The sequence below is a fragment of the Zychaea mexicana genome (assembly GCF_025766255.1).
Source record: "Zychaea mexicana strain RSA 1403 chromosome Unknown BDB00scaffold_13, whole genome shotgun sequence".
In the NCBI taxonomy this organism is placed as follows: domain Eukaryota; kingdom Fungi; phylum Mucoromycota; class Mucoromycetes; order Mucorales; family Lichtheimiaceae; genus Zychaea; species Zychaea mexicana.
Window position 1 is genome coordinate 432,859 of NW_026516676.1, and position 23,248 is coordinate 456,106.

The window sequence follows — 23,248 nt, forward strand, 5'->3', positions numbered from 1 at the left end:
TGCTCTCCTTCGTCCGTTTTCCCTGCCTCTCCGCGGCCGAGCTTTGAGCCGTTGTAAACAGTATGTATATCGTGTCTTAAGGAAAAGTATAATCCATCGAATAACTCTTCTCGGTTGATGCGTCCTTTGTAATTACAGCGGTATTACCCGTTATCCTTCTTTTTGATAGAATATAGAGTTGGATATACACAATAATAAGATATTATTAGAGGAAATCACAGAAATGTACAGTAAAAGGGAAAAGATATATTCTTTCGTAAACATGCTCTTTTATTGAACAAATGCTGTATCTTTTACTAGCGCTTGGGGTCGTCGGCCAACCTGTGTATCGTACAGCATTATTACTGTACGAATGTATAGCGGGAAGTGACGGTACAGCATTTACAATAGCATTCATACATGCCCATAAGTGCCGGTCCATTTAGTCTTCCATAATAACACATAATTTTTAACCTAATAGCGCTCATATTTTTCAGAAGACTTCACCTGATGAATGTTAGTAAAAAGGAATGATGTTTTTCACTGACTCCCTTCTTTGAACAATGACGGGTTAGCTTAGTAAGCGTTCTATAATGCAGTTCCGATCTTGTCGACGGGGTTTTGTCGCGATATCCGAGTACACGTCGTATGATTGTCAGTACAATATCTCTCAAAGATAATGCTGTGCTGTACATCGTATTACATACTTCATTTCTCCTTTGTAAGTACTGACGTCACTTATCATACTATGTGGTTTATAAAAGCAAGCAAATGCATTCTACTTGTGATACTTTTTCCTTGTTGTTTGACAGGTATCTACATTGATGATATTGTAAAAGGATACATAACATTTGTCGATGATTATGTTCCAAAGATGTAGGTCATAGGTTTTGGCCTGCTTGTTCATTGTTTACAGTGGATATCGGTATAGTGCTGCATACGTATTGCTCTTTCTCGCCTGGAAGCATTGAGGCCAACCATCATAATATTTGGCTAGCAGCAAATATATTCTAACTGTGATCATTTTTCTTGTCTTCAGAAAAGCCTGTATCTGTCGACGAGATAGAGAAAATTGACACTTCTCTATCAAGATGCAGACGTATGACAGCACGGATTCTTATGTTCTGAGACCTCATTGTAAAGTGCCCTTTTTTTTGTCCTCAGTAAAATAATAGCGAGGTATAAGAATTTTCAAATTGGGCAACAGAGTTGATCAAGATAATAAAGCTTCGTTGGAAGCTGAAGACAGCAAAATTTATTATCAAATTTGACTGGTAGCAACTATACTGATCAAGCTATGCACGGATGATGTGAGCGGTTTAGGTCTACAAACACTCAGGCATCACGTTCTTGCAATATACTGTGTGTCCTTAATATAAAAGATTTACTCTCTAGTTATTCATCAAGAAAATGCAATTAAAAACAGATCACCGTACTGTCGGCATGTTATTGCTTGCTGCAATTGATTCCAAATTGTAGCGCAGATAGGATGTTCCAGCAAGCTGTATACTCCAAAAGTCCTCTCTTTTATTCCTGTCGCATTATCATTACGATCACCAGCGCCACGTTTTTTCTGGCCTTTTTTTTCTCCGCACATTTCGCTCTTATTGACTAAAATGCAGGTGTTGACGGGTTGGATACTATAGAAAATGCATATTAATACGGCACGACTTTACCGAGATTAGAAGGTGGTGCCAAATGAAAAGAAGAGACCTTTAGTATTTCATAATGGTATTTTAAAAAGCGAGACAGAGGAATAATGAGCCCTCTGACTTGTTGCTACTGCTATGTGGTTCTACTCGCTACATCCTATAGGAAAGTTACAGAGAGCCCGACTAGTGATAGTCATATAAAATCTTCGTAAACTTGTATCATGACCAGATACGACAAGGTGAAGAAGCCCCTTTGCTCCCAATTTGATTTACCGCGAACCACTTCCTGCCAAAAAAGACGAAAAGATGCAAATATAGAAGTTAGCAACGCTGTGCGCTTATTACTAAAGCAAATACACACAGTGATCGAGAGTTGTGCTCGTCAGGAACTCTCGCCGTCTCATCAGCGTTATGTACGGTGATGATCATTCAGTCAAAAGAAATGGTGTTACAGACACTAAATAGAGTAGTCAACATGCCAAGTCTCTAAAAATTGTCTTTTGCTCAAATTTGTCCATACCGAATTGAAAAGAAGCCAAAGAAAAATAATGGCTGAAAGAGAATTTAATCCAATATAACCACGGAAGGCAGATAAAAAGTAATAGGGAGGTGAAGAACAGCAGCAGTTATACAGCAAGCAAGAGGAAAAGAGTATTCATTGCTTCTTCAAGGTAGTGAGAGACCGTAGTGTGGTTGCACTGAACGAAATTTTACTCGAGGGAAACAATTCCAACAGCACTTGCTCAAACATAGTGGTGATTGTGTTCTAAGGAGGCTTCGAGTATCCATATGGCTTCTGGATGGATGGTAGTGATCAAAATAATTCTGTTTGTGTGATCCCAAATATGCCGATCCGTCCTGTGGCCATGGGGCATGGACCTATCACTTTACAATCTGTAGGCCCCATAAAAGGAAACGAGATGAATCTCGAGCTGCTGTGTCACGTTTCGCTATTGAAAAATAACCCAGCGGGTCAACAAAAACCAAAAGAAAACAGGCCCGAACACTCTTTTTGGCCACTGATGGATGGAAGATCGCGCTTCCGAGAATACAGAACAAAAACCTTGTTATCCACTGTTGTTGGCCCTAAATGACTACGTATGTGCCAAGGTACTAGTAAGCTTTCAGGAGAGATATTGCTGCTGAATACGGGAGAAAGAAGAATGAGAACAAGATGTACGCACATATCGCAAAAAGTAAGATGTGTAATCATGGCTACTATTAGCGAGGTCATAGTATATGCCGATCATTGACGTTTTAGGCCGTTGTGTGCCAGAGGATGGAAAGACAGTCAGCCACCCACGTAGTTCAGGTCGGCTAACCAGGAGAGAGAGAGAAGGAGGGGGGGACTAGGAACAGGTTTTCTGAATATGGTTCAACAAGGATGATGGTTGGTACCTTGTGTAATCGTACAAAGCCCCACCACACCATGCAATTAAAGACTGAACACAAAGAAAAAGAGACTTCCCTTTTTTTTTCTTGGTCGTTGCCTATAACTCGCTCTACCACGCACACGCCCTTTTCTTTTTCTTCTTTCTCTTTCTCTTTTCGCTTTCTGTCTGTTCGTTGTGTCTTTGATCTTTTCCACTTCTTTACTTGCTATTTTCTGAAGCGCGGGTCAACCTTCCCACAAGTTCCAATCTTTCTTTAACCACTCCAACTGCACAACAAAAAAGCATACCAACGACCGTAACAATAGCATCAACGAGACGGCAACAACAGACGGATAAGAAAAAAGGCGTCATCGACTTTCAATAGCAGCAATGGACAACCACTATTTCGAGCCATCCACACAGCCCGATGGTGGTGAGCTGGCGTCGAAAATCGTTTCGCTTCTTTCCGTCGGCGCCATGTCAATGTTATTCGGCATCAAAACGTTCAATGTGCAGTTCAAATACCTCACCTATTCGCGCTGGCTCGTCTTAATTCTTTACATCATTTCATGGGGATTCACCTGTGCTGGCATGCTTTTTGTCACTACCAACAATGGTAAATGCTCTACTGCTTTGGGCCAAAAGGGGATGGAAGCCTGCGAATGCGCACGGAAGAGTAGGGGCAGGGTGGCGGCAGGGAGCTACTCCGAGCATGGAAATGAAGGAGCTGCATGCTGCATATTTCTTAATTTTGTTTCATCTTTTGACACATACCATTTCTCTCACGCTATATAGGCAATTACCTTTCTTGCTTCCTCTCCGAAATGGCGTGCGATATTTTCTATTCTGCTACAAAAATCATCATTTATATGTGGCAAGTACAGATAAAGAAAATCAAGCCAACATGTATTAGAAGCTAATCGAGAGCACAACAACATACTACAGGTTGATTGAAAAGGTGTGGGTTGTATCGTCAGTCAGACAATCGCGCTGGAAGACAAAGTCGTACAGAGTCCATATGTTGCTACTGTGTCCATACATCGGCATCGCCGCGCTTTTGATTATCTTCCACATTGCAGAGATTGAAGAAAGTGGCATTTGTATTATTGGTTTGCAGCCACAAGCCAGTATTCCTCTCTTGGTAAGCTTTCTTGTTAGCTTCCTTCAACTCAACAATGACTATTTGCTGATCTAGGTGTCTATTATTGTAGGTGTATGATTTCGTAAGTATAGATCTGCACAACAAATAAATATGCGACGCTAATTCGACATAACACATTACACTATTGCTAGATCTTCAACCTGTATTTCACCGTATTGTTCGTTCGACCTTTGATGAAGATTGGGCGAAGTGTACAAATGGATTGGAAAAGCTCACGATTACACGAAGTCGCCTTACGTACACTTGCTGCTTCCACCGTGTGTTTACTCATCTCATTTGCCAACATTCTGACATTGGTCGTCATGAATGGTCGCGAACGTGGTGTGTTATGTTTGACATGTTGTACTGTCGATGTCACAATCAACGTCATCACCATCCACTGGGTGACAACCAACCCCACTGGTAAAACGAACAAAGAGCACAACAACATCAGCAACTCCAATCCAAACGATTCAATGGATCCGGACGATCCCACATCCCGAGGACGCCAGCACATTCACCGTCAACATGACTCACAAGATAAAGACACCACGTTCCGACGAAAAACCGATCTCTACAACCTCGGTATCGATGATTATATTGCAGACACAGCCATCACACCTTCGTATGCAGTTACTTCTGGTGGAGGAACTGTTGGCTATGCTGCAAGCGGTAATCTAGGATCGTCTGGTGTGAATCACAGTAGTAACAATAACAGCAATAGCAACAGTAACAGTTTAATGCAGACAACTACGGGCGCAGTACCGATCGGCATGCATGATCATTACCGCTACATGAACGGCCGATTCGTCATGATCACAGAGAAGGAGGACACTGATGATGATATTGGAGGGGAGAGCAGGCCCTCTTCTATCCAAGAATCTCAAAGCAGTCGTAAATCGCTGACCAAGTTTGGATCATCACCCACATCTTGATAACAACAGCTGCAACGTATATATAATACTACAGCATCATCAACACCATCCGCGTACTCAACCTACCGTTCTCCTACTATCACTCTTTCTATCTCTCACACTTTCCTATACACGCAACAAGTATATCATTCCCTATACATATTATATCATACGTACATACTCTGGTGAAGGGGATGATGAAAGAAGGAACGTGGGAGACGTATACTTCTCTATAAACTTGCGGCCAATCTGCATCATTGCCCTTCTCCTCCTTTTACCCCAACACACACACAAAACCCCTTACCTACCACGACCGTAGTAATATATAGTGTTGTACTACCAAGCAACAAACAAGACAATGATGACGATACGGACAGCAACAGTCAATGTCTTATTGCTTGCACGTTTAACAGATGCGGCTTCCTAGTGATATGTTTATGCCCTTATTTTGCCAGCATTGCTCATTTGTTCGCGACGACAACAACCTCGTTTCTTCCATTACCGCCTCTTACATAATCTTTTTCTCTTCCCATCCCATCATTATGTGTCTTTTCTTTTCTTTGTATATGATACAATTCTTATTCAAAATTGCTGTTACTCTTTATTTCACTTGTTAAAGAAAAGTAGAAGCACTACAGTTGCACGGTTTTTGCAACCCCTGGGTTTGCAATTCCTCGTATATCTGCAAAAAAAACTTAGTAGTTTCGCAAATTTGCAACTTGCAAATGAGTTTATACGATTTGCACGTTATCGGGGTAAAAAACAGCTTCAATTTTTTCAATATCAACTGAAAGAAGCATCTGTTGCGTATTATCGAGGAATAAAATGATACGGTTACTGCACTAGACAGCTTTAATAAAAGAACGGTCTTATATATGCAAGTAGTAACATTTAGAGCTGTGTGAAATCCCCACAGAACGTATCGTACATCATCTCTAACAGATAAACAATGGGCTAGTGTTTATAGGATGACTTATCCAGTGTCTATTTGAAGCAGAATTGTTTACCCCGTTACTTGCAAATCCTCACTTTTTGCAAAAAAAAAAAAAACGGAAAACCCTCGGTTGCAAAAAATCGGGGTACAACTGTATAGCGATAGCTGTATGAAGTGTGTGGTACTAAACTCGTTCTATATTATAGCTGTCATGCAATGGAAAACTTCATGGATAAGGGTGCTTCGTTCATATAGCATCCAATTAGGTGTTCTTCATATACAAATGTGGATCTAGTTTATGTTTGACAAGATCACTGCTAGCAGATCGTTACTTTATATTCACCCAGTCAATCCCCCGTGGTATCAACAAATTAATCAAGCAATCTTTGAGGTAAATAATAAAGTCGTCAGCTTTGATAAAAGGGTATATATCTTTTGTTTAATTGCAATAGATGTGCTTTTGTGCGTCAGCAAAAAAAACAATCCTACGCTATACAAATATAAGGGGGCCTGAGGGGAGAGGAGAAGGAGGAAGGGTGAAAGGGGTTGGATGATAGTGTATACTAAGGAGAAAATAGGACGACAAATCATACGAAACAGTCAATTTTGACTATTATACCGGTACAGGGACGGTGACGTGTGGCGGATAATGCAAAGAGCCAGCATATACGACGATATCGATTGGTCGAAAAACCCGTGATGATAGCGTCCCTTCACCATCACTACTTTCTCTAAGGATCCGCTTACTTTCTTCTGTTTCGCTCAGATCTCGTATCCAGCGAAGACATAAACCGGATTTTGCTTGTAAAGACGTGGATCAACAAGTTGGAACCCGGTATACAACAATGCACGTAACACTATACCTATACGACATCATAGATTAACAAAGTGTCACGTAGTGTGAGAAGTTTAGATACTCTGATACGTTTGATCATCAATGTTCCCCCCTTTGGACTCATCCATGTATAAACATACTTGAGCTTTTGCTATTCTTTTCCACCGCAATAACAAGATATTCACAGTCTAATGTTTCAGTGATTGCGATCAATTCGCTTACGCTGCTTATCGGATATATACAATGGTAATAAAGTGTTAGTAGACTTATGCATTATTTAATATGTTTTCAACCTTTCTTCCCTATCACAGACACGCCAGTAATACAAAACGAGGCGGCTTCCTCCTCCACTTCTTCCGCAAAAGGATTGTAACCTACTATCGAACAAATACAACTAAAAGTCATGTATGTACATATATAGATAGTGGAGGAAAAAAGCTTCCTGCTTCTTGGAAATCCTGTCCTTTTGTAAATGTGTATTCATATATGTATATAATCAACTCACCAAGCATAGAACTCGTTATGGTCCTTATTTTGAACCATCATTGCTGGCAGTGACATGAACACGGTATCCTGATACATAAACGCATGGCAATATACGACGTCAGGCGCGACAGATGAAGCAATGCAGTTGTAGTTGTAGTTGTTGGTACAGGTGTTAGAAGTACCGATGGATATAATGTCTTGGACATGAGGATCGGCTTCCGGTATTAACGAAGCGACAAAGTCGTGCTGACCAGCTAAAAATATCGTGATGTTCGTTGTATTCTATTTTAATGTAAAACATTCACAAAGGAAGAGCGGAATCCATAAATAGAAAGTAACTTGCCTCGTTTATCGACGGATAATACTTGCAGTGGACACCTCTCAAAAGAAGTACTGGTAGTAGCAGTAGTAGAAGAAGAGGAAGCGGGAGAAATATAGGAACTCCTTGTCGTCGTCGTCGTCGTCGTAGGTGACATCAATGTTGAGGAGTATCTACTCCTACTACTACTGTCACTTCCACCAGCACTACCACCACCACCATTACTACTTCTTCCACCAGGAGCAGCTTCAAGAGTTGAAATAATAGACAATGTGTCAAGTGGGATGGCGTGATCATTAAGAATTGCATCATTATTGGACATAATCATTGATGAGGGAAGAAGATAATACAAGCTGGCAGTAGTATTGTTGTTGTTCTGCGTCTTTTAGTTCTGTAATTCCCGGTCGTTGGTCGTATTGGTAGTAGCCTTGAAGAAATTAGTTGATTTGTCCAATTTTGAGAGTTTGTTGGGTTGTGTTTATTGCAAAGACAGTTTGAGGCGTTTAAATTCCTGGTTGTAACTTGCATTGTCTTGTGTTAAAAAAAAGTAATTGCAAGAATAAATTCAGCTGTAGCGAAATTTACCTGATGAAGAATGAGCGACAGAGTTACAAAGAGAGACAAGTGCCTAAAGCGTTTCAGGAGCCCAAAGGATACGTAAAAAGTGGTTTTCAAAGACACAAGAAGGTACAGCCCCTTTCTCTCTCTCTGAAGAACGCTTGGTTGGACAAGTGCACTAATGACTGTCGGCATTTACTAGTCGAATTGTGTAACGTGCAAAGCTGCTTTTTCTGTCCAAGGAAGGCAAGAAGAACGGGGATCATCCCATCAACCATGAATTGAAGGTCTTGTTTTGCTTATCATGCCGTATAGTCCATGATTCCTTCTCAGGAGCTTCCCTATTCTCAATCTCTGTTTCACGAGGCCGTTCCACCAGAATCTGCTGCTGTTTTCCCCTTGGTCTCACTGCTGACAATGTGTTTTGGTTTCACGGCATGATTTTTGCATATATGTTTCGCCAATCCCAAATAAGAGACGGTCTCTTTGTAGTAAGGAGGTGGTTAGAGAGTGGGACCCAGACACACACAATCTCTTAATGTAATTTGTTATGTGGGCTACTATATTTACTATCTACGGCTTGCTATACTGGGTCGATTGATGCTTGCATTCCATTTTCAACCGCCTTTTCATTTCTTTCTTTCTCTTTCTCTTTTCTCCTCTCTTTTTCTTTCTCTTCTCACTTTTGCTTTCCTTCTTTTATCCTTCATACAACGCCAACAATCCTTGTCGTTTGTCGCAGCGCGATTTCGCCGATCCCTACCTTGATTCCGTTTTGACATGCCTTGAGCATATCCTTATGGACAACATACAGGCTCTATTTTATCACGCAACCGATTGTCTCGGCAGTGGGAATTTGAAGGTAGGCACGGCAGCTTATGCATATCACACATTCTCTTTCTCTAACGTATAAAGCATTTTCATCACATAGAGCTCATATGAACTGTATCTGCAGGCACTCGATGCAACACTATACGAGCTTCATCAAATCAAGTTCGTTGACCAATGTAAGTAGTCTCGCTGTAATTTGTTTCTTTGTGTTTAAGAGTAGATAGGGATGTGGACTATAATGAGATGATGTCTTAATTTGTTTGTCCTTATTACTATTATCGTCAACTACAACAACAATCACTACTACTCCTACCTCGGTTTGCTTCTTTTCTACATAATCATAATAAAGATGCCCTGCTTTCCGATAATAAAGATGGGCTTTTTACCATGGCAAAAACGTGTTTAGAGAACACGCAGACGATTTTGAATAAACGACGACCTGCGGTACAGCCCCCTCCGGTTCCTCCCAAGCCGTTATCAATAAGCGAGCGCAAGCAATCCAATAACAGCAACAGTACTACGAATAACGTTAAACCCAGTGTCGTTAGAGACTTGACGCCCACGACCACGATGACGACAGCGATACAAACACCTCCAGCTCGATCTGCAACTAATGGTGTATGGAAAAAAATGGCACAAAAGCCGGCTGCAGTAATTGTGCCAAAGAAAAATAAAACGAGTACGACTACATCATATACATACACATATACAAATACAAATACACCCATCATAACTTCAACACCATCCGATATATATGTCAACAGTACCAACAACAGCGATGAAGGTAAGATTACCTATTGTACACGTACCCTGAGGGGGAAAAGGGGGGCAATACGGGATACTTTAAATACGAGTCACCATGGTGTGTGCGTGTATTAATCTTAATTATGACACTGGTCCCCTGAATGTGGTACTGTATAGATAAAGGAGATGAAGAACTAAAACCCAAGCCACATCAATTACGACGACCATCCAACGCTTCAGCAGTAGCACTGCCCTCATCGCCTCTCGTCAACCCTATCAGCGCTGTCAAAACGTTCTTGTCATCATCAGCACCATCTGCAGCAGTAGCATCATTGGGAACAGCAGCGCTGTCAACAAGCGGTGTTTACACTACTAGCAGCAGTAGCAACCGAGAAGACGATTTCATATTGATGGCCAGCGGCGCTGTTGATCCAGCCTGCCTTGCACCTGTCCAGCCTTCTCTATCGGATACAGTAACCAGTACAAATAGACCATCAATACCACAAGCACCACTACATATCATTTATAAATCGCTGCAGCAAAAACTAGAGAATCTGGAACGGCACAACCTGCATTCGGCTGAAGTCAAGCAAGCCTTGAACCGAGTCCGACATATCCACATGACCGCTCATACCCTCACGACGCTGTTGCCCTTCGCACCTGTACTGGTTGCGTACCAACTGACGCTGATCGACTCTGCCATTTTCCGCAACATACAGCCGTCCGCACTTTTAAATCACCATGCACCCAAGTCGCCCCATCCAGCCATCACCGCCTCAACTGACTTTTTCAACTATCTGACACGCGTTATTGAGCATGCTGTGCTCACGCCGTCGGAAGCCTCGGGCCGAGCTGAGCAGATCAACTTTTGGATTAAAGTAGCTATCAAGTGCCACGATCTGAAAAATTTTCAAACGCTTAAAGCTATTATTTCTGCTTTGGGCACCCCGCCCATTCAGCGCCTGAAACGGTCTTGGGCCTATGTCCCCAAGAAATCCATGGCCCGCTTAGACGTCGTCAACGAAATCATGACTGAGCACAACAACTATGAACGGTATCGCGATCGAATGGCTCGTGTAGTCCAACAAACTTTCCGTGAGCCCGTCGTACCATTTCTGGGCGTGTTCATGCACGATGTGACCTATCTCACAAGTAGCAGTGCAGCATGCAATGTCGCAAAGTTGGACGATCTGCTGACATTATTTACCAAGCTGCACAAGCACCCGCCTTACTCTTCTGCACTACCGCCCTTTTGCGTCAAAGATTTAAACAAGAAACAACGAAAGCCGTTTGCAAATGAAAGTTTGGAAGTTCAGCAATGTCTTGTCACCCAATATCTGGTAAGTTTATCCATCTTTAATAACTGCTTTTTGCCCTATTATGGTATATGGAGTTGGGGCTTCCTATACTGAGCCAAGTATATCCTATTTGAATTGTATTTAGTTGACCAGATCTTGGGTCAGTGAAAAAACAGTTGACGAACTAAGCTTGCTCCGTGAGCCGCCCAAAGTCATGCGTAGCTGTTCAGCAACAGACCACGCAATTACCTATGATGGCAACCTTTGGAGCAGTTCAGGGAGCTTTTTATCATTTGTCGGAGGTAGCAGCAGTGGCAACAATAATAGCGGAGGAAGCATAATCGGTGGTGGCAGTACCAGCAGTGCATCGTCGAGTCGGCCGGTCAGCCTGGAATCGGATGAAGACGACAACGATTCCGATGTAGATAAACAAAACAACAAATTTTGGGTTTTCGGGCGCAAGAGTGTAGATCATCAGCATTCGCACCATCAGTCCAAGAAACCCGTCTTTGATAGCAACAGCAACAACGTACCGATGCTACCTTCTGCCACAAATCATCTCCGCCGTGATCGACTATCTCGTCATTTTTCGTTTGAAGATCTGAACACCCGCAAACATCAGCAGCAACAACAACAGCAACAGCAACAGCCTACAAGTTTATCCATCTTCCGTAAAGACTTTAACTTTTGGCGTAAAGAACAGCAGGATGCCATTGAACCATCATCACCACAGCATCCGTTGGATTATAATCCAGTGTACAAACGCAACAGTGTCACTTTGCTCGAACGGCCTATTACAGGCTGATACTGTACTATTTTCTTCACAAAACTGCACCTACTTACCAAAAGACACCTGTTTACTTGCACGCAACCCCTTTTGTACATATTTTTATCCTTGACATCACGCCACACATTTTCAGCAGCCCCGTTCTTCTTTATTATATACACACACATACATATTCTTCCATTACACTCGTTCAATCACTTCTCCTAAATCAAAAAGATCATCTTCATCACCGTTCCCTCCCATCATCGCTGGCACCGCTGTTGTATTTAAACTTGCCAAAGAAGAAGAAGAGTTTTGGTGTGATAGATTTGCATCGGATGTTGGTTTCTTCTTCGATTTGGGTTCTGGTAATGATACCAATGATTGCATGATACCGGGTATCCTAGAAACGTTAACCTTAGCAAAGTATTTTTTTAAGACATGAAAACACTTACTGAGTATGCCCACTCCAACTTTCTAATGATTCTTGACGTGCTTTGGTAAACGTTGATGGTAAACAGACTTGATCGACATCTGGTTTGAGATGCTGTTCCTTAGCCTTGTATCCAGAAGCAAACGTCAAATGCCACGGTTGGATCAAATCATAGCATTGTTGCAACTCGTTCACCCACGTATGTGATATACGATAGAGTCGACTCAAAATTCCCATATAGACCAGCATTAATCCTCCCCAATGTCCGACTCGTAATGTTTTTGTTTGTTCGCTGGTAACAAAAGAAGAGTGCATGTTAGTTATTATTTGTTGTTGTTGGTTTTTTTTCGACTGGGATATTATTATTTACTTGTAAGCTTTCATCAACATTGCCTGTAACTATTTGCGTAATAAAATTAGATATTCGATGCAGCATTACATCCGTAAATATGCACTTCAAACAGTTAAAAGGTCCTCTTGTTCACCTTGTCAAGAACGAGTACTGCTGAAATAATTCGATGCATAGTATACTCGGCGAATTCTTTGGTAGGTATGTAATTCCATGGCCCTTGACACTTTTCCAGTCTTTTTGTTTGTATACATTTGTAGGTTTTTACTAATTAGTGCCGCGGAATACTCTTTGTTAAGCTCTGAAGAACTCACGTTTTCGCGTTCCAAAACGTCAGATAGAACTGTGTTACTACTTGATCGATCTTGAGAGATTTGAATCGTTTAATCAGCTGACGCGCCTTTTCAGAAAATAAATCACAATCAACAGATCGAATGATTAGTTGTCTTCATACGAATTGTGTTCCAGCGAAGGTTATTGCTACCAAGTCTTTCTTTGGATCTGTCTTACTTGAGCAACAACGCGAAATCGAGGGAACAATCGATGAGCATTAACGTATTTGTAATGCAACCGATCTAGTACGGCAGCTTCGACCCAAAACTTTTTCTTCTCCATAAGTTCGACGACATTGCCGAGTCGCTTGAGATTTTTGTTATGATTGATTGATGACTTCTTTTTATCAAGACGGTTGTCAGGCAACACTGTTACAGATGGTAAGGGCGGATTGCGCAATGTATATGCTGAACTCGTAGACATTATAGTATATTTTTGTTTTTGTTTAGAGAAAGACGACTGGAAACCCAAAAAGAGCGTGTGTTAGTGTGAGGGTGAGGGAGGGAGTTGGTGCGAGTGTTGTTATGGCAAGAAAACGAAAATGTTATGAGGAAAGAAAAAGAGAAGTAATAAAAAAAATTGCGTGTGTGATTTTAATCGACAATCTCCTCGGTTTCGTCAATAACCTCTTCGACCCATTCTTCGATGGTTTCTGATTTGCCTTCATCAGCAGCAGACCGCAGCTCCTTGCCAGCAGCCTTGCGTTCGTCGACCATCTTCTTCTCGGCCTTCTTTCTCCAAGCATACCATTCTTCAATAGCCTTCCGACGAGCAGCAATGACACGAGCAGCGTTGGCGTCGCCAGCAGCCAGATCCTCCTCATCAAACACCTTGCTGTACTGTCTCAAGTTCTTGCGGATCTTCTTCTTCTGTTCAGCGCTCAACAAGCTCTTGGGGCGAGGGCGCCAGAGCAACTGCTTGAACTTGTCAATAGTTTCATGCAGCAACTGCTGACCCTTGAAGTCCCATATGCAGAAACCATGGTCAACGGTATTGCGCCACATGCTAGAGCCACTGACAACATAACGACCAGTAGGATCCCATTCAATATCGGTCACACCGAAATGTTCCTGAACAGACAATTGCTGGACATTCGAGCCCAATTCAGGCTTGGCGTTGCTCTTGCTGCCACCTGCTCCTCCTTCATTCGCACCCACGCTCAATGGCTCAAAGTCCAAATCCCAGAATTCGATATCGCTGACGCTCGAGCTGCGCAACGTGGCCAGGACAATATGACGGCCCTTGGGCGACCAGAACAAGTAGTTAGCCGTCTTCTTGTCAACCTTCTTCAATGGTCGGAAACCGGCAACAGCTTTGCTCTGGTCGAGGTAATAGAATGTGACGGCAGTCTTGATCGTAGCAGCAGCACCGCCTTGGCCAGGCATGGCGCCGTACGCTGGGTCGTTCGTCGTAATCGTGGCAAATCGTTCCCCTTGGGGTTCCCAAGCGAAAGCAAGAGTGGGGTCTTTGATTTCCAAGGTTTCGACAGGAATGGCCTTTTCGCAAACACGGAAGATTTCAAGATTGGCAAAGGTGGATTTCTTGGTCTTGGTATGACGGTCAACCTTGACAGCCAAAAAGTGGCCTTGTGATTGCCAGAACAATTTGCACTAAGTGACGGAAAACCCCGTTGTTAATGTTAAGTTTCTGTATCATTACACGCATTCACACTTCCAACAAACAAGCAAAAAAGAGAGAAAACTTACGTCTGTGACATTGAACAGATTCTTTGTACGGATAATCTCCTTGCTTGGCACAGCCATCATGGTGACACGCGCAGGCTGGTTACCTACTTCGGGTGTCCAGTACGCCAAAATCTCCTCCTTCAAAGTAAGCTTAGGATCGTTCTTGTTGTCTGCACGAGCAGGCGACCATTCAAAGTCCACAATACCATCAATCTTGATACTCTTCTTGCCAACCAAACCCATGGAAGAGGCTTCATAGACAGACAGCTGTTGACCGGGTACGACACGAGCAAAGTATTTGTCAGAAGCAGACCACTTGAACATGGGCCATCGGACAGTCTTGTTTTGTTGACCCTCAGCCTGGACCGAAGGGAACGAACGCAGCAAGGTGCCAGTCTTGATATCCCAGATCAAAATGTGGTTACCCTCGTCGTATTCGCTGAATGGATGTGATGAGCCTTCGGGCATACGGTTCAGGCTGATAGGCTCGTTCGACCAGGTCACCAAGTAACGTTCATTGGGCGAGAAATCGATCAACTTGACGCCAGGATGGACAAAGCGCACAATCTTGTTCCAAGAGGGACCACCCCACAAGGCAATGCCCTGAGCGTGGAAAGTAGCAAGGTAGCTACCGAGGGGAGACCATTGAACATATGTTTCCGTCCAGTTCTATATCAGATCCCGTTATATGTAAGTATGTACTGTTTGCACGCCAGTCTCACGACGTTTTATATATTTTACTGCTCTCTCCTCCTAGTAGCTTTTATAAAAACTCACCGTTCGTGAATAAACGTGCTCTGGCTTTTCGGTCTTGCGATTCCAATAAATGCTGACATCGTCACCGCGGTACATGACAAACTGGTCGCGTGCCTGGTAGTCCATAAGCCAGCTCTTCAAGTGCTCCTTGGAAGCGAAGTCTTCAATTTCAGGTTCGGCGTATTCGTCGTTCAATTTAGAGTATTTCTCGACATCGGTGAATTTGTTGACAGAAAGCTGATGCGATTTGGACATTTTATGTCCATCCAAGTTCTTTACGGCGGCATGAGCACTTTCGGGCGATTCAAAGTCGATGAACAGATAACTATTGTAGTTTTGAATGTCAGTAAATATATTGAAATACGTAATAGGCAACAGTGATACTGATAAATCGCGTTTTGTCATTATATGTCTTATATTTTACCCTTTGCTCTCTTTCTTGCCCTTATCGTTAGGCGCCATTGGCATCCACATGCCACTTTCTTTAATTTCGCCAGCATTCTTGGTAAACAATTTCTTGAGAACGCTCATTAATTTTTCTTCTTTGGCTTCGTCGACAGTAGGAGCGCCATCTACAACGACGATCGTGTCCAAATCTTCGTCGACTTGGACTTGGTGCTGTTCATAAATGTCGCTGAAGTCGATGTCTTCTTCCCGTTCGGGTAGATTGTTCAAGTCGAGGCCGGGCATCGCTTATGTAGAAAAGAGAGAGAGAAAGGGAGGACGGAATCAAGAGACGACGGAGCCGGGATACGCCAAAACGCAGGTTGGGTTGATTGTATTTTTTTGCTCGAGCCCTAAGTGGCTTATAAAACACGAGAAATACGATCGGACCTTCCTTGCCCTGAGCGTCGCCTCAAACGGTGGCCCGAGTTTTGCACATTATTATTAGAAGGTATGAACATATATTTTTGAGCAGCTTTACAAAGCACATATAGATTATCCAAATTTATTAAGCTCATGTACAGCGTAAGGTTTTTAAATACTATAATAGGTTTCAGTGGTAACTATAAGAAATATGAGAATCATTTGAAATGATGCAATCATTGTAAACCACTAAGTGCTTGGTGGAAAAGCTTTTCTTTTTTACAGGTCAAAGTATTGCAAGGCCACTGTACGTGAATGTGGACAAAATAAGTATGATCTCAACTTAATGACAGCAGGCGATACGTTATATAGCTCTTTTAAGCCAAAACATTGTAATATATCTAGCATGATAAAGTTGATTCATAACTATAAAGAGGCTAAACTGACCTTGTCAGTAGTGCTTACCGTTCTTCTTTTGAACGTCGAACGTGCTTGCCTCTATAGATTAGTACCCACAAAGCAAGCAGAGAACCTATATAATATCAATGAAAGCAGCATCCTTTCTCTCTGCTTTTCTTACTCGCCTCTCTTTCTAGAATTTCTGATAGGACGTGATTAACAGCGGCATAAACACACTATAAACATAAGCCAGGATACTTTTATTTACACCGTCTTGGGTACATAGTGGATATCTCATCTTTAACTTTGAGTGAACGAGCCATTTGGTATGGCTTTCTGTAGATCGGATCAGCATACGAGTAATAACAACAACTACCTCCGCTTCTCAAAAGCTCTAGGATCGAGCCTATATAACATAAACCAAAGTACAATCTGCTCATTCTACCGTTTTCTATCTATTTTGAATAACGGATCTTACTAGAAGACCAGTATGAGCAATAACCTATTTCCAACAGGATGTGCAATCGCATAAACGCTCTATCAGTGAAACCGACAACATAGCTTCCTTAACAAAAACACCTTGAAAACATCTGACTACAAATAGTTTCTTTCTCTATCATTTTTAAGGTTATGAAAATGACCATCTGCACTTCCGATTGCCGAGCAGGTCGAAATTGATGTTCATCAAAGTGGAAGGCTAGGCTGATGAGCTTGCAAATAAAAGTACTAGTCGTGCGACGACAGATATTAACACCATTGCTTTCATGCTGGTAACAGAAGACGGCCATTGTTTCCATGTTCCTTCTCATCAAACAGTACTCTCTTGAGCAACCAAGAACATCCACCAATACAGCAATCTTGCAAATATTGATCTACGGCACCTACCGATATATACAGTACTCAATGAACATTGGAATAGAGCGAAGCTCACGAAAGTTAACTGTATTGCAGCTTCTTGAGGCAACGCTTTCGATACACTCCCGAGACTTCTACTGTAGTGAGGCTTCAGTACAACTAGCAGAAAATAATGGGAAAAAAAGATAACATTATAAGAGAATCACTTACTCTATTTTGGCAATACTGCACACAAAACGAATTGTTATTACACAGCATCATCAACTTGGATATCCTGGTCAACAGGGGTAAAACACAGGTCCTTACTACATTAGCTAAAAATTACTACGATACAATAATGTAAGATTGACTAGGCTCTCTGATGCACGCAATCCTACGATAAATGTGGATGTCTATTCACTTCTTCATACTGCACATACGCTCCGAACGCAAAACCAAAACCAGAACCTTGACTATAATTGCGTGAAGGTGCGAAGGTCTTGCTTCACCACAACAATACTTCTTCATACTGCACACACGCTCCGAACGCAAAACCAAAACCAGAACCTTGACTATAATTGCGTGAAGGTGCGAAGGTCTTGCTTCACCACAACAATATAGCTACGGGTCCGTCCTCCGCAAAGCATAAACCTGCCTTGGCGGCAAAGAGGGATTTGGTGTTCTCTCAGCCAGGGTTCCATAAATCATTAATGACTCAAGCCCAAGGAAGCTGGCCCTTCAGCAGAGATTGCCATTGACAACAACAAATTTGTCATTAGGACCCTTAAACATAAAACTCGCACATATAAGAACAGCTGTCATCCAAGCCAAACGTGTGCAGTGATCCAATTGGTTTGGAATATTTAGGCAATGGAATTGGAAAGGACTACTTTCACCTGTGGAGGGAACGAAATTTCCGAAGACAGTTATATGCAAGGAAGAGGTGTGTTGGACCAGAACAGAAGTTAGCGAGAGTCAATGGTGGAGACACAACAGGAAGTAGGACAAGTGTGTTTCTGCTCAGAAAAGTACCCGACGACTACGAAAGAGAAACAAGAACAGTAGTCCAAACGAATAAAAGCTTAAGTCCAAAAAAGCTAATTCACTCTCTATTGAATGAATAGAGATAAACAAATAGTATGGTCTCCTGTCTATTGCACAAGCCTGGATTCACGGCATCGAACAAGTTTTATATGCTTTTCAACTATGCAAGCAGCATTTCCCGAATATCATCGATGTTGTTTGGAGAACGAGCTTAGAAAGATATATCGATATACAAATGGGATTTTTCTAGTTGCAATCCAGAGTGGCCAAATCAGCCCTAAATCGTATGCCTCAGAGATTGTACTAATCAATATTTGTCGCCAGTTATATATTAAAAGTGCAACAAACGCGGTTGATGTAAACATATATATTTATATATGCATAATCAGCTGATATCGATGCTAGAATAGCAGTATGGACATGTAGCGAAAAGAAGTCGTTGATGTTTGACGATTCTAAAATAATGTGTGCCAAAGAGGGAAAAGGAAATAACTACAAATAAATTTGCTCTACAACATCATCATGCTCCCAAGTATGATTCAGCCCTGCTGATGAAGAAGGTGGTGGGATTGTTGATAATGATGATTTTGTGATGAATGGTCCTCGCTGCGGACGACGATTACGGAACATGGCTCTTCGGCTTTCGATGTCTTTATAAGTCAAATCAGACGAGATGCTATCTCGTTCAAAAACATACTAGAGAAAGAATCAAAATATACTGTTATCAATATACTTTTTCTTACACAACGAACACAGAAAGTAGGAAATGTCAAATAATACTCTACCTGCATGAATTCATGACAATCTATTAAGCGCTTTGGTATGTTCTGGAGGAGCTGAAGTGCATCGATAGGGTCCTCGAGTGCACATATTGATGGCTCGCTTAGCTTAACTATGGCCAACGCTACCCGGAACAGGACTTTGTATCCTTCACTGTAAGCGTATTACACTACTGTAAGTAATCCCAAGTATTATACATACGCATATATCATCTTAAACAAAAGGAAAATTATTTTCCTCAACTTACACAAATACACAATCCCAAACGCGGGCAACTGTTTCGACAGGCAATATGTTAATAAAAAGAGTCAAAAACCAATGGTTTGTCACTAAAGTGATGGGCGGTAAATCTTGCACGCATTCCCAGAAGCATCGTTTGTTGCCAAGCTTATTCCAGATAGCAGGCATTTTTTCGTATACAAGCTGCATCAATACCGTCTGATCAATAGTAGATCCATCCATAGAATCATCAAACATTTGCTCGGGATAATAATCGTTGACCGTCGTTTCAAGGATCCAGAATGCTTCCTCCTCGTTGTCGACGAACAAAAGAAAGAATCCGGCCAAAAAGTTGAGTGACTGGCAATAGCCGATGTTTGGCGAATGAACACTAAAGGCGAGCAGAACGCGTTGTAATGCACATAACCGAGGATTAGATTCTGGGATCATCAAAACTGATCCATCGGGTTGTGGCACAGCGCATGAAAAGTGAGAATTATCCGGGAACGTGCGATGCAGATCTGTATATGAGATAATAAGTTGAGCGCTCTAGTTGATGTCCCTTTGATGTTTGATCTCTCTCTTACCTCGATAAATGATTTCAGCATACGGGTTTGACTTGCCCATTTCTATTGCTTTTTCCAATAGGGATTTATATTCCGTGGGTTTTGAATCCATCTTGGTTTTGGCGCCGCTGTAGTGCATCCATGCCTGAACATCAGTAGAAGTAATCGCCATCAATTTTTAGATTTGCCAACCACCACAAGGTCACACAAACTTCGTAATGCTTACCCTTCCGCGCAAATCTCGAGGAATGCCTTTTCGTGCATAACGTTTTACTAACACAGTTATTGAGTTAGGTTTTACGATGAGATCTCCTAGGAATTCTTTTCACCACACACACACTTGTAGAAGATCGTCTTACATTTTGATCCCAAAGGTGGTAACTCGCCACCACAGTCTGCCAGCAGCTGATTCCACTTGCGCGCTTGACGATGCAGAACACTTCGGTAATCGCGATCGAATTTGTAGAGTGTTTCGGTGTTAACCCAGTGCGTTGGTAGCTTGAAACCGTAATAATCACTGTTGTATACATATTAGACAAAATATCTATGTTTAGAAATAGGGCATGTTTAAAAGACTATTACCCCTTGTTTGGATCAAACAACGAGGCACTACTGCTACCACTCGCGGTGGTGGTGGTGCTACTCTCGCGTTCTCGTTTGTGACGTATGTGTTTGCTGTTAGTATTTTGGGAGATGGTTCTTGTTGCACGGTGTTGATGATCATGACGTGTGTGGCTTTTTGCTGGTATCTTTAGAGGAGAGTTAGTGTGGTTTTTGTTGGTATAGCAGTATCTTTCGGTTGAGGAGGATGCCGTAAAAAATGAAGGGGAAGAGGAAGCTTCTGAAATAACAGATGCTGAAGATGATGGCGGTGAGTATGACGACGACGACGACGACGAACCGCTGCTATAGGCGAAACTAGACAACGAGTTACTGTAGCTGGGTGAATAGTACGGAGAAAAAGGGAAATGTTCGTCTCCGTAGGGTGTTGTATCAGTCGAAAGAAAATGGACAGAGTTGTTGTACAGTTCACTCATGGCTTGCTGTTCGGACATTGTACTTGCTTTATCCGTCGATAATGTGTGTGTTTGGTTATTTTTCGTTGTTGCTGTCGCCGTCGTTGCATTTAAGTTTGATGTCGTCGAAAGGCTTTGGAGAGCCTCGAGGAAACTGTGTTGGTCAATCGTCATTAATTTTATAGTTAAGGAAGATATTTCAAGTTAGGTATGTAGGAAGACAGATTAGCTATTCTGTGTGCTGAGTATTTGGGTATGTTTAAGGATTGGAAGGAGAAGTACGAAAGGAATGAGAGGAAGGTTAATTTGTAAAAAGAAAAAGAACAACAGAAAGAGTAATGTATCGCTTTTTTTGGTTCATAGAAGTAATATAGCACCAGGAATAGTTGCAGTAGCAGTTACTAGTGTCATACCAGATAATATGGTATGCTGTAGTAGAAAAAGAGAAGTTTACCTGTAATGGTTATAGGGAGGTAAACTCAACGACGAACACGCATTTCTGCTTTGTTCTCCTTAATTGTGTGCAAGCGTCGGTGTGTGCGAGTGGCAAAGTAAACAACACACAGAGTTTGTGAAACAATAGCGTGCATAACTCCACTTGAACGCTACAGCACTGAGATGAAATGCTGAGATAAACAACTATAGTAGAAGGACTGTTCCAATATATGCAGTAAGATGACCATCATCGTTTGTGAAATTGCAAATGATTCTATCAAAGGCGGTATGTAAAAATTCCAACGGCCCTTTTATTTGGTTAAAAGAGTATGTATTATTCTCTCTTTATACATACTTCGTGTTACATACCAAATCTAACCCCATATATGTAGCTTCTGATTCATTATTACTTTTTTTTCGTTTCATTCTAGCTATTACTAATACCTACTGCGTATACTCGGGTCGAACGGGTGTAATGGATGCCATGTGCTACTGTCTGCTGCTCTCCTTCCTGATGTATAGCTTATAATTATAGTCTTCACCCTTTCATCACCATTACTGCTACCATTAATACATACGTATTTGTAGAGACTGTAAATGACTCTCTCGAGGTTTGAAATGACTTGAACCCTTTCTAGTACTGCAATATTATGTATCCGCCAATTATCATGCAGCAGCAGGACTGCCTGTCTGGTGTATTACACATGTGATGACAAGATCCCTGTTTTCTCTTGCATCTCCTTCATGTCGCCGGGTTTTTGACAGCGACGACTCTTAATGCCTCTCTCGTGTTGCTCCTTCTCTCCGTCGGTTCCCTTGGAGCTGCCCCTGACGGAGCGGTAAAAAGTTCTCGCATCACTCTTCTGTATTCCCGGGCTTCAAGTGATAATATAGCATGAAAAGGCGGCTATATTTTTAGGCATATCTACCGATCAAGCTCTACCCTAATTTCACTTTTCAACATATCATCTCAACCATCATAAGTCTCTTCGTGGTTCCATTTTGAGATAGACATAGTGGCACTTTGATTTTGTTTATTTTGAATGTCAATGATCGATATATTTTTAGTAACTAGTATTCTTCTTCCTTTATACTCAAGAATCCTTTCGCCCTATCCCTATTCACCTGGGGCATACATTGGAAAGTTGAGATTGCAATCTGACCCTTTTGAAGCCGTTATGAGCCTTTGAAAGCTTTCTAGAGCATTTGAAGATTCCAAAAGGCACCAAATTACATAATAAATTTGCGACGTATTACAGTATAGTAACACGCATCGCATAAAGAATGCAACATAGAGGGCCAATTTTTCTGTTTTTTAAGGAACATCAATGACAGGAGACGGAATAGAGAGGCTGTGAAAGAGAGTAAAAATATGTTATTGTTGCTACTACTGATGTTGCAATCGATATCGGTGCTAGTGCTTCTAAAACCATGTGCGACCCCTAGTGAGCACATATAGCTATGCGTTAGATGTTGTTTAGGTCTTGGAATACACATGCAGTAAAGGAGCAAGTGCTAAAGTCACTACGATAGATGCTAGTGTCTTATCTCTGCCATGGTAACACATTGCTTCATTTGATGATACAATTTGTAATTTGGGCATACATAACTCGGCCTACTATCTATGTATGTCACAGCTCAGGTATCGTTTCTTGCAATTTCTCCCTTCTCAAACCAGTTTTATATCTGACACACATCTCAACATTACGTATGTATGAAGAAATCTAGTTCTTTGTAAGTTCTATGTCCAATCATTGCTCTT

At 41.8% G+C, this 23,248-nt stretch overlaps 7 protein-coding genes across 7 annotated transcripts; 2 read left to right on the top strand and 5 right to left on the bottom strand.

Moving 5' to 3' along the window:
• Positions 1-3,394: 3,394 nt before the first annotated feature.
• On the top strand, positions 3,395-5,080 carry BDB00DRAFT_785428 (uncharacterized protein; the record flags this gene model as incomplete). The annotated part of the gene is made up of 5 exons (XM_053120538.1): positions 3,395-3,620; positions 3,800-3,882; positions 3,963-4,145; positions 4,216-4,227; positions 4,298-5,080. 5 exons carry the CDS (start codon positions 3,395-3,397, stop codon positions 5,078-5,080), a joined length of 1,287 nt encoding a protein of 428 aa, XP_052982956.1.
• Positions 5,081-6,399: 1,319 nt separating this feature from the next.
• Positions 6,400-8,428, bottom strand: BDB00DRAFT_808372 (uncharacterized protein). The gene is made up of 4 exons (XM_053122406.1): positions 7,658-8,428; positions 7,334-7,568; positions 6,969-7,051; positions 6,400-6,856 (listed from the first exon to the last, which is right to left on the bottom strand). Exons 1-4 carry the CDS (start codon positions 7,959-7,961, stop codon positions 6,756-6,758), a joined length of 723 nt encoding a protein of 240 aa, XP_052982957.1. The 5' UTR covers positions 7,962-8,428; the 3' UTR covers positions 6,400-6,755.
• Positions 8,429-9,652: 1,224 nt separating this feature from the next.
• On the top strand, positions 9,653-11,869 carry BDB00DRAFT_785430 (ras guanine nucleotide exchange factor domain-containing protein; the record flags this gene model as incomplete). The annotated part of the gene is made up of 3 exons (XM_053120539.1): positions 9,653-9,806; positions 9,944-11,106; positions 11,210-11,869. The coding sequence occupies 3 exons, from the start codon at positions 9,653-9,655 to the stop codon at positions 11,867-11,869; spliced, it is 1,977 nt and encodes a 658-aa protein (XP_052982958.1).
• BDB00DRAFT_808380 (uncharacterized protein) lies at positions 11,711-12,555 on the bottom strand. The gene is made up of 2 exons (XM_053122407.1): positions 12,286-12,555; positions 11,711-12,233 (listed from the first exon to the last, which is right to left on the bottom strand). The coding sequence occupies exons 1-2, from the start codon at positions 12,510-12,512 to the stop codon at positions 12,032-12,034; spliced, it is 429 nt and encodes a 142-aa protein (XP_052982959.1). The 5' UTR covers positions 12,513-12,555; the 3' UTR covers positions 11,711-12,031.
• BDB00DRAFT_103689 (uncharacterized protein) lies at positions 12,425-13,453 on the bottom strand. Its single transcript, XM_053116065.1, has 4 exons — positions 13,123-13,453; positions 12,927-13,012; positions 12,749-12,848; positions 12,425-12,662 (listed from the first exon to the last, which is right to left on the bottom strand). The coding sequence occupies exons 1-4, from the start codon at positions 13,366-13,368 to the stop codon at positions 12,630-12,632; spliced, it is 465 nt and encodes a 154-aa protein (XP_052982960.1). The 5' UTR covers positions 13,369-13,453; the 3' UTR covers positions 12,425-12,629.
• Positions 13,454-13,538: 85 nt separating this feature from the next.
• BDB00DRAFT_758148 (uncharacterized protein) lies at positions 13,539-16,076 on the bottom strand (the record flags this gene model as incomplete). Its single annotated transcript, XM_053119034.1, has 4 exons — positions 13,539-14,555; positions 14,652-15,299; positions 15,408-15,711; positions 15,811-16,076. The coding sequence occupies 4 exons, from the start codon at positions 16,074-16,076 to the stop codon at positions 13,539-13,541; spliced, it is 2,235 nt and encodes a 744-aa protein (XP_052982961.1).
• Positions 16,077-18,962: 2,886 nt separating this feature from the next.
• BDB00DRAFT_869276 (rab-GTPase-TBC domain-containing protein) lies at positions 18,963-21,090 on the bottom strand (the record flags this gene model as incomplete). Its single annotated transcript, XM_053126579.1, has 7 exons — positions 18,963-19,166; positions 19,256-19,403; positions 19,498-19,990; positions 20,057-20,180; positions 20,262-20,308; positions 20,395-20,552; positions 20,618-21,090. 7 exons carry the CDS (start codon positions 21,088-21,090, stop codon positions 18,963-18,965), a joined length of 1,647 nt encoding a protein of 548 aa, XP_052982962.1.
• Positions 21,091-23,248: the final 2,158 nt, after the last annotated feature.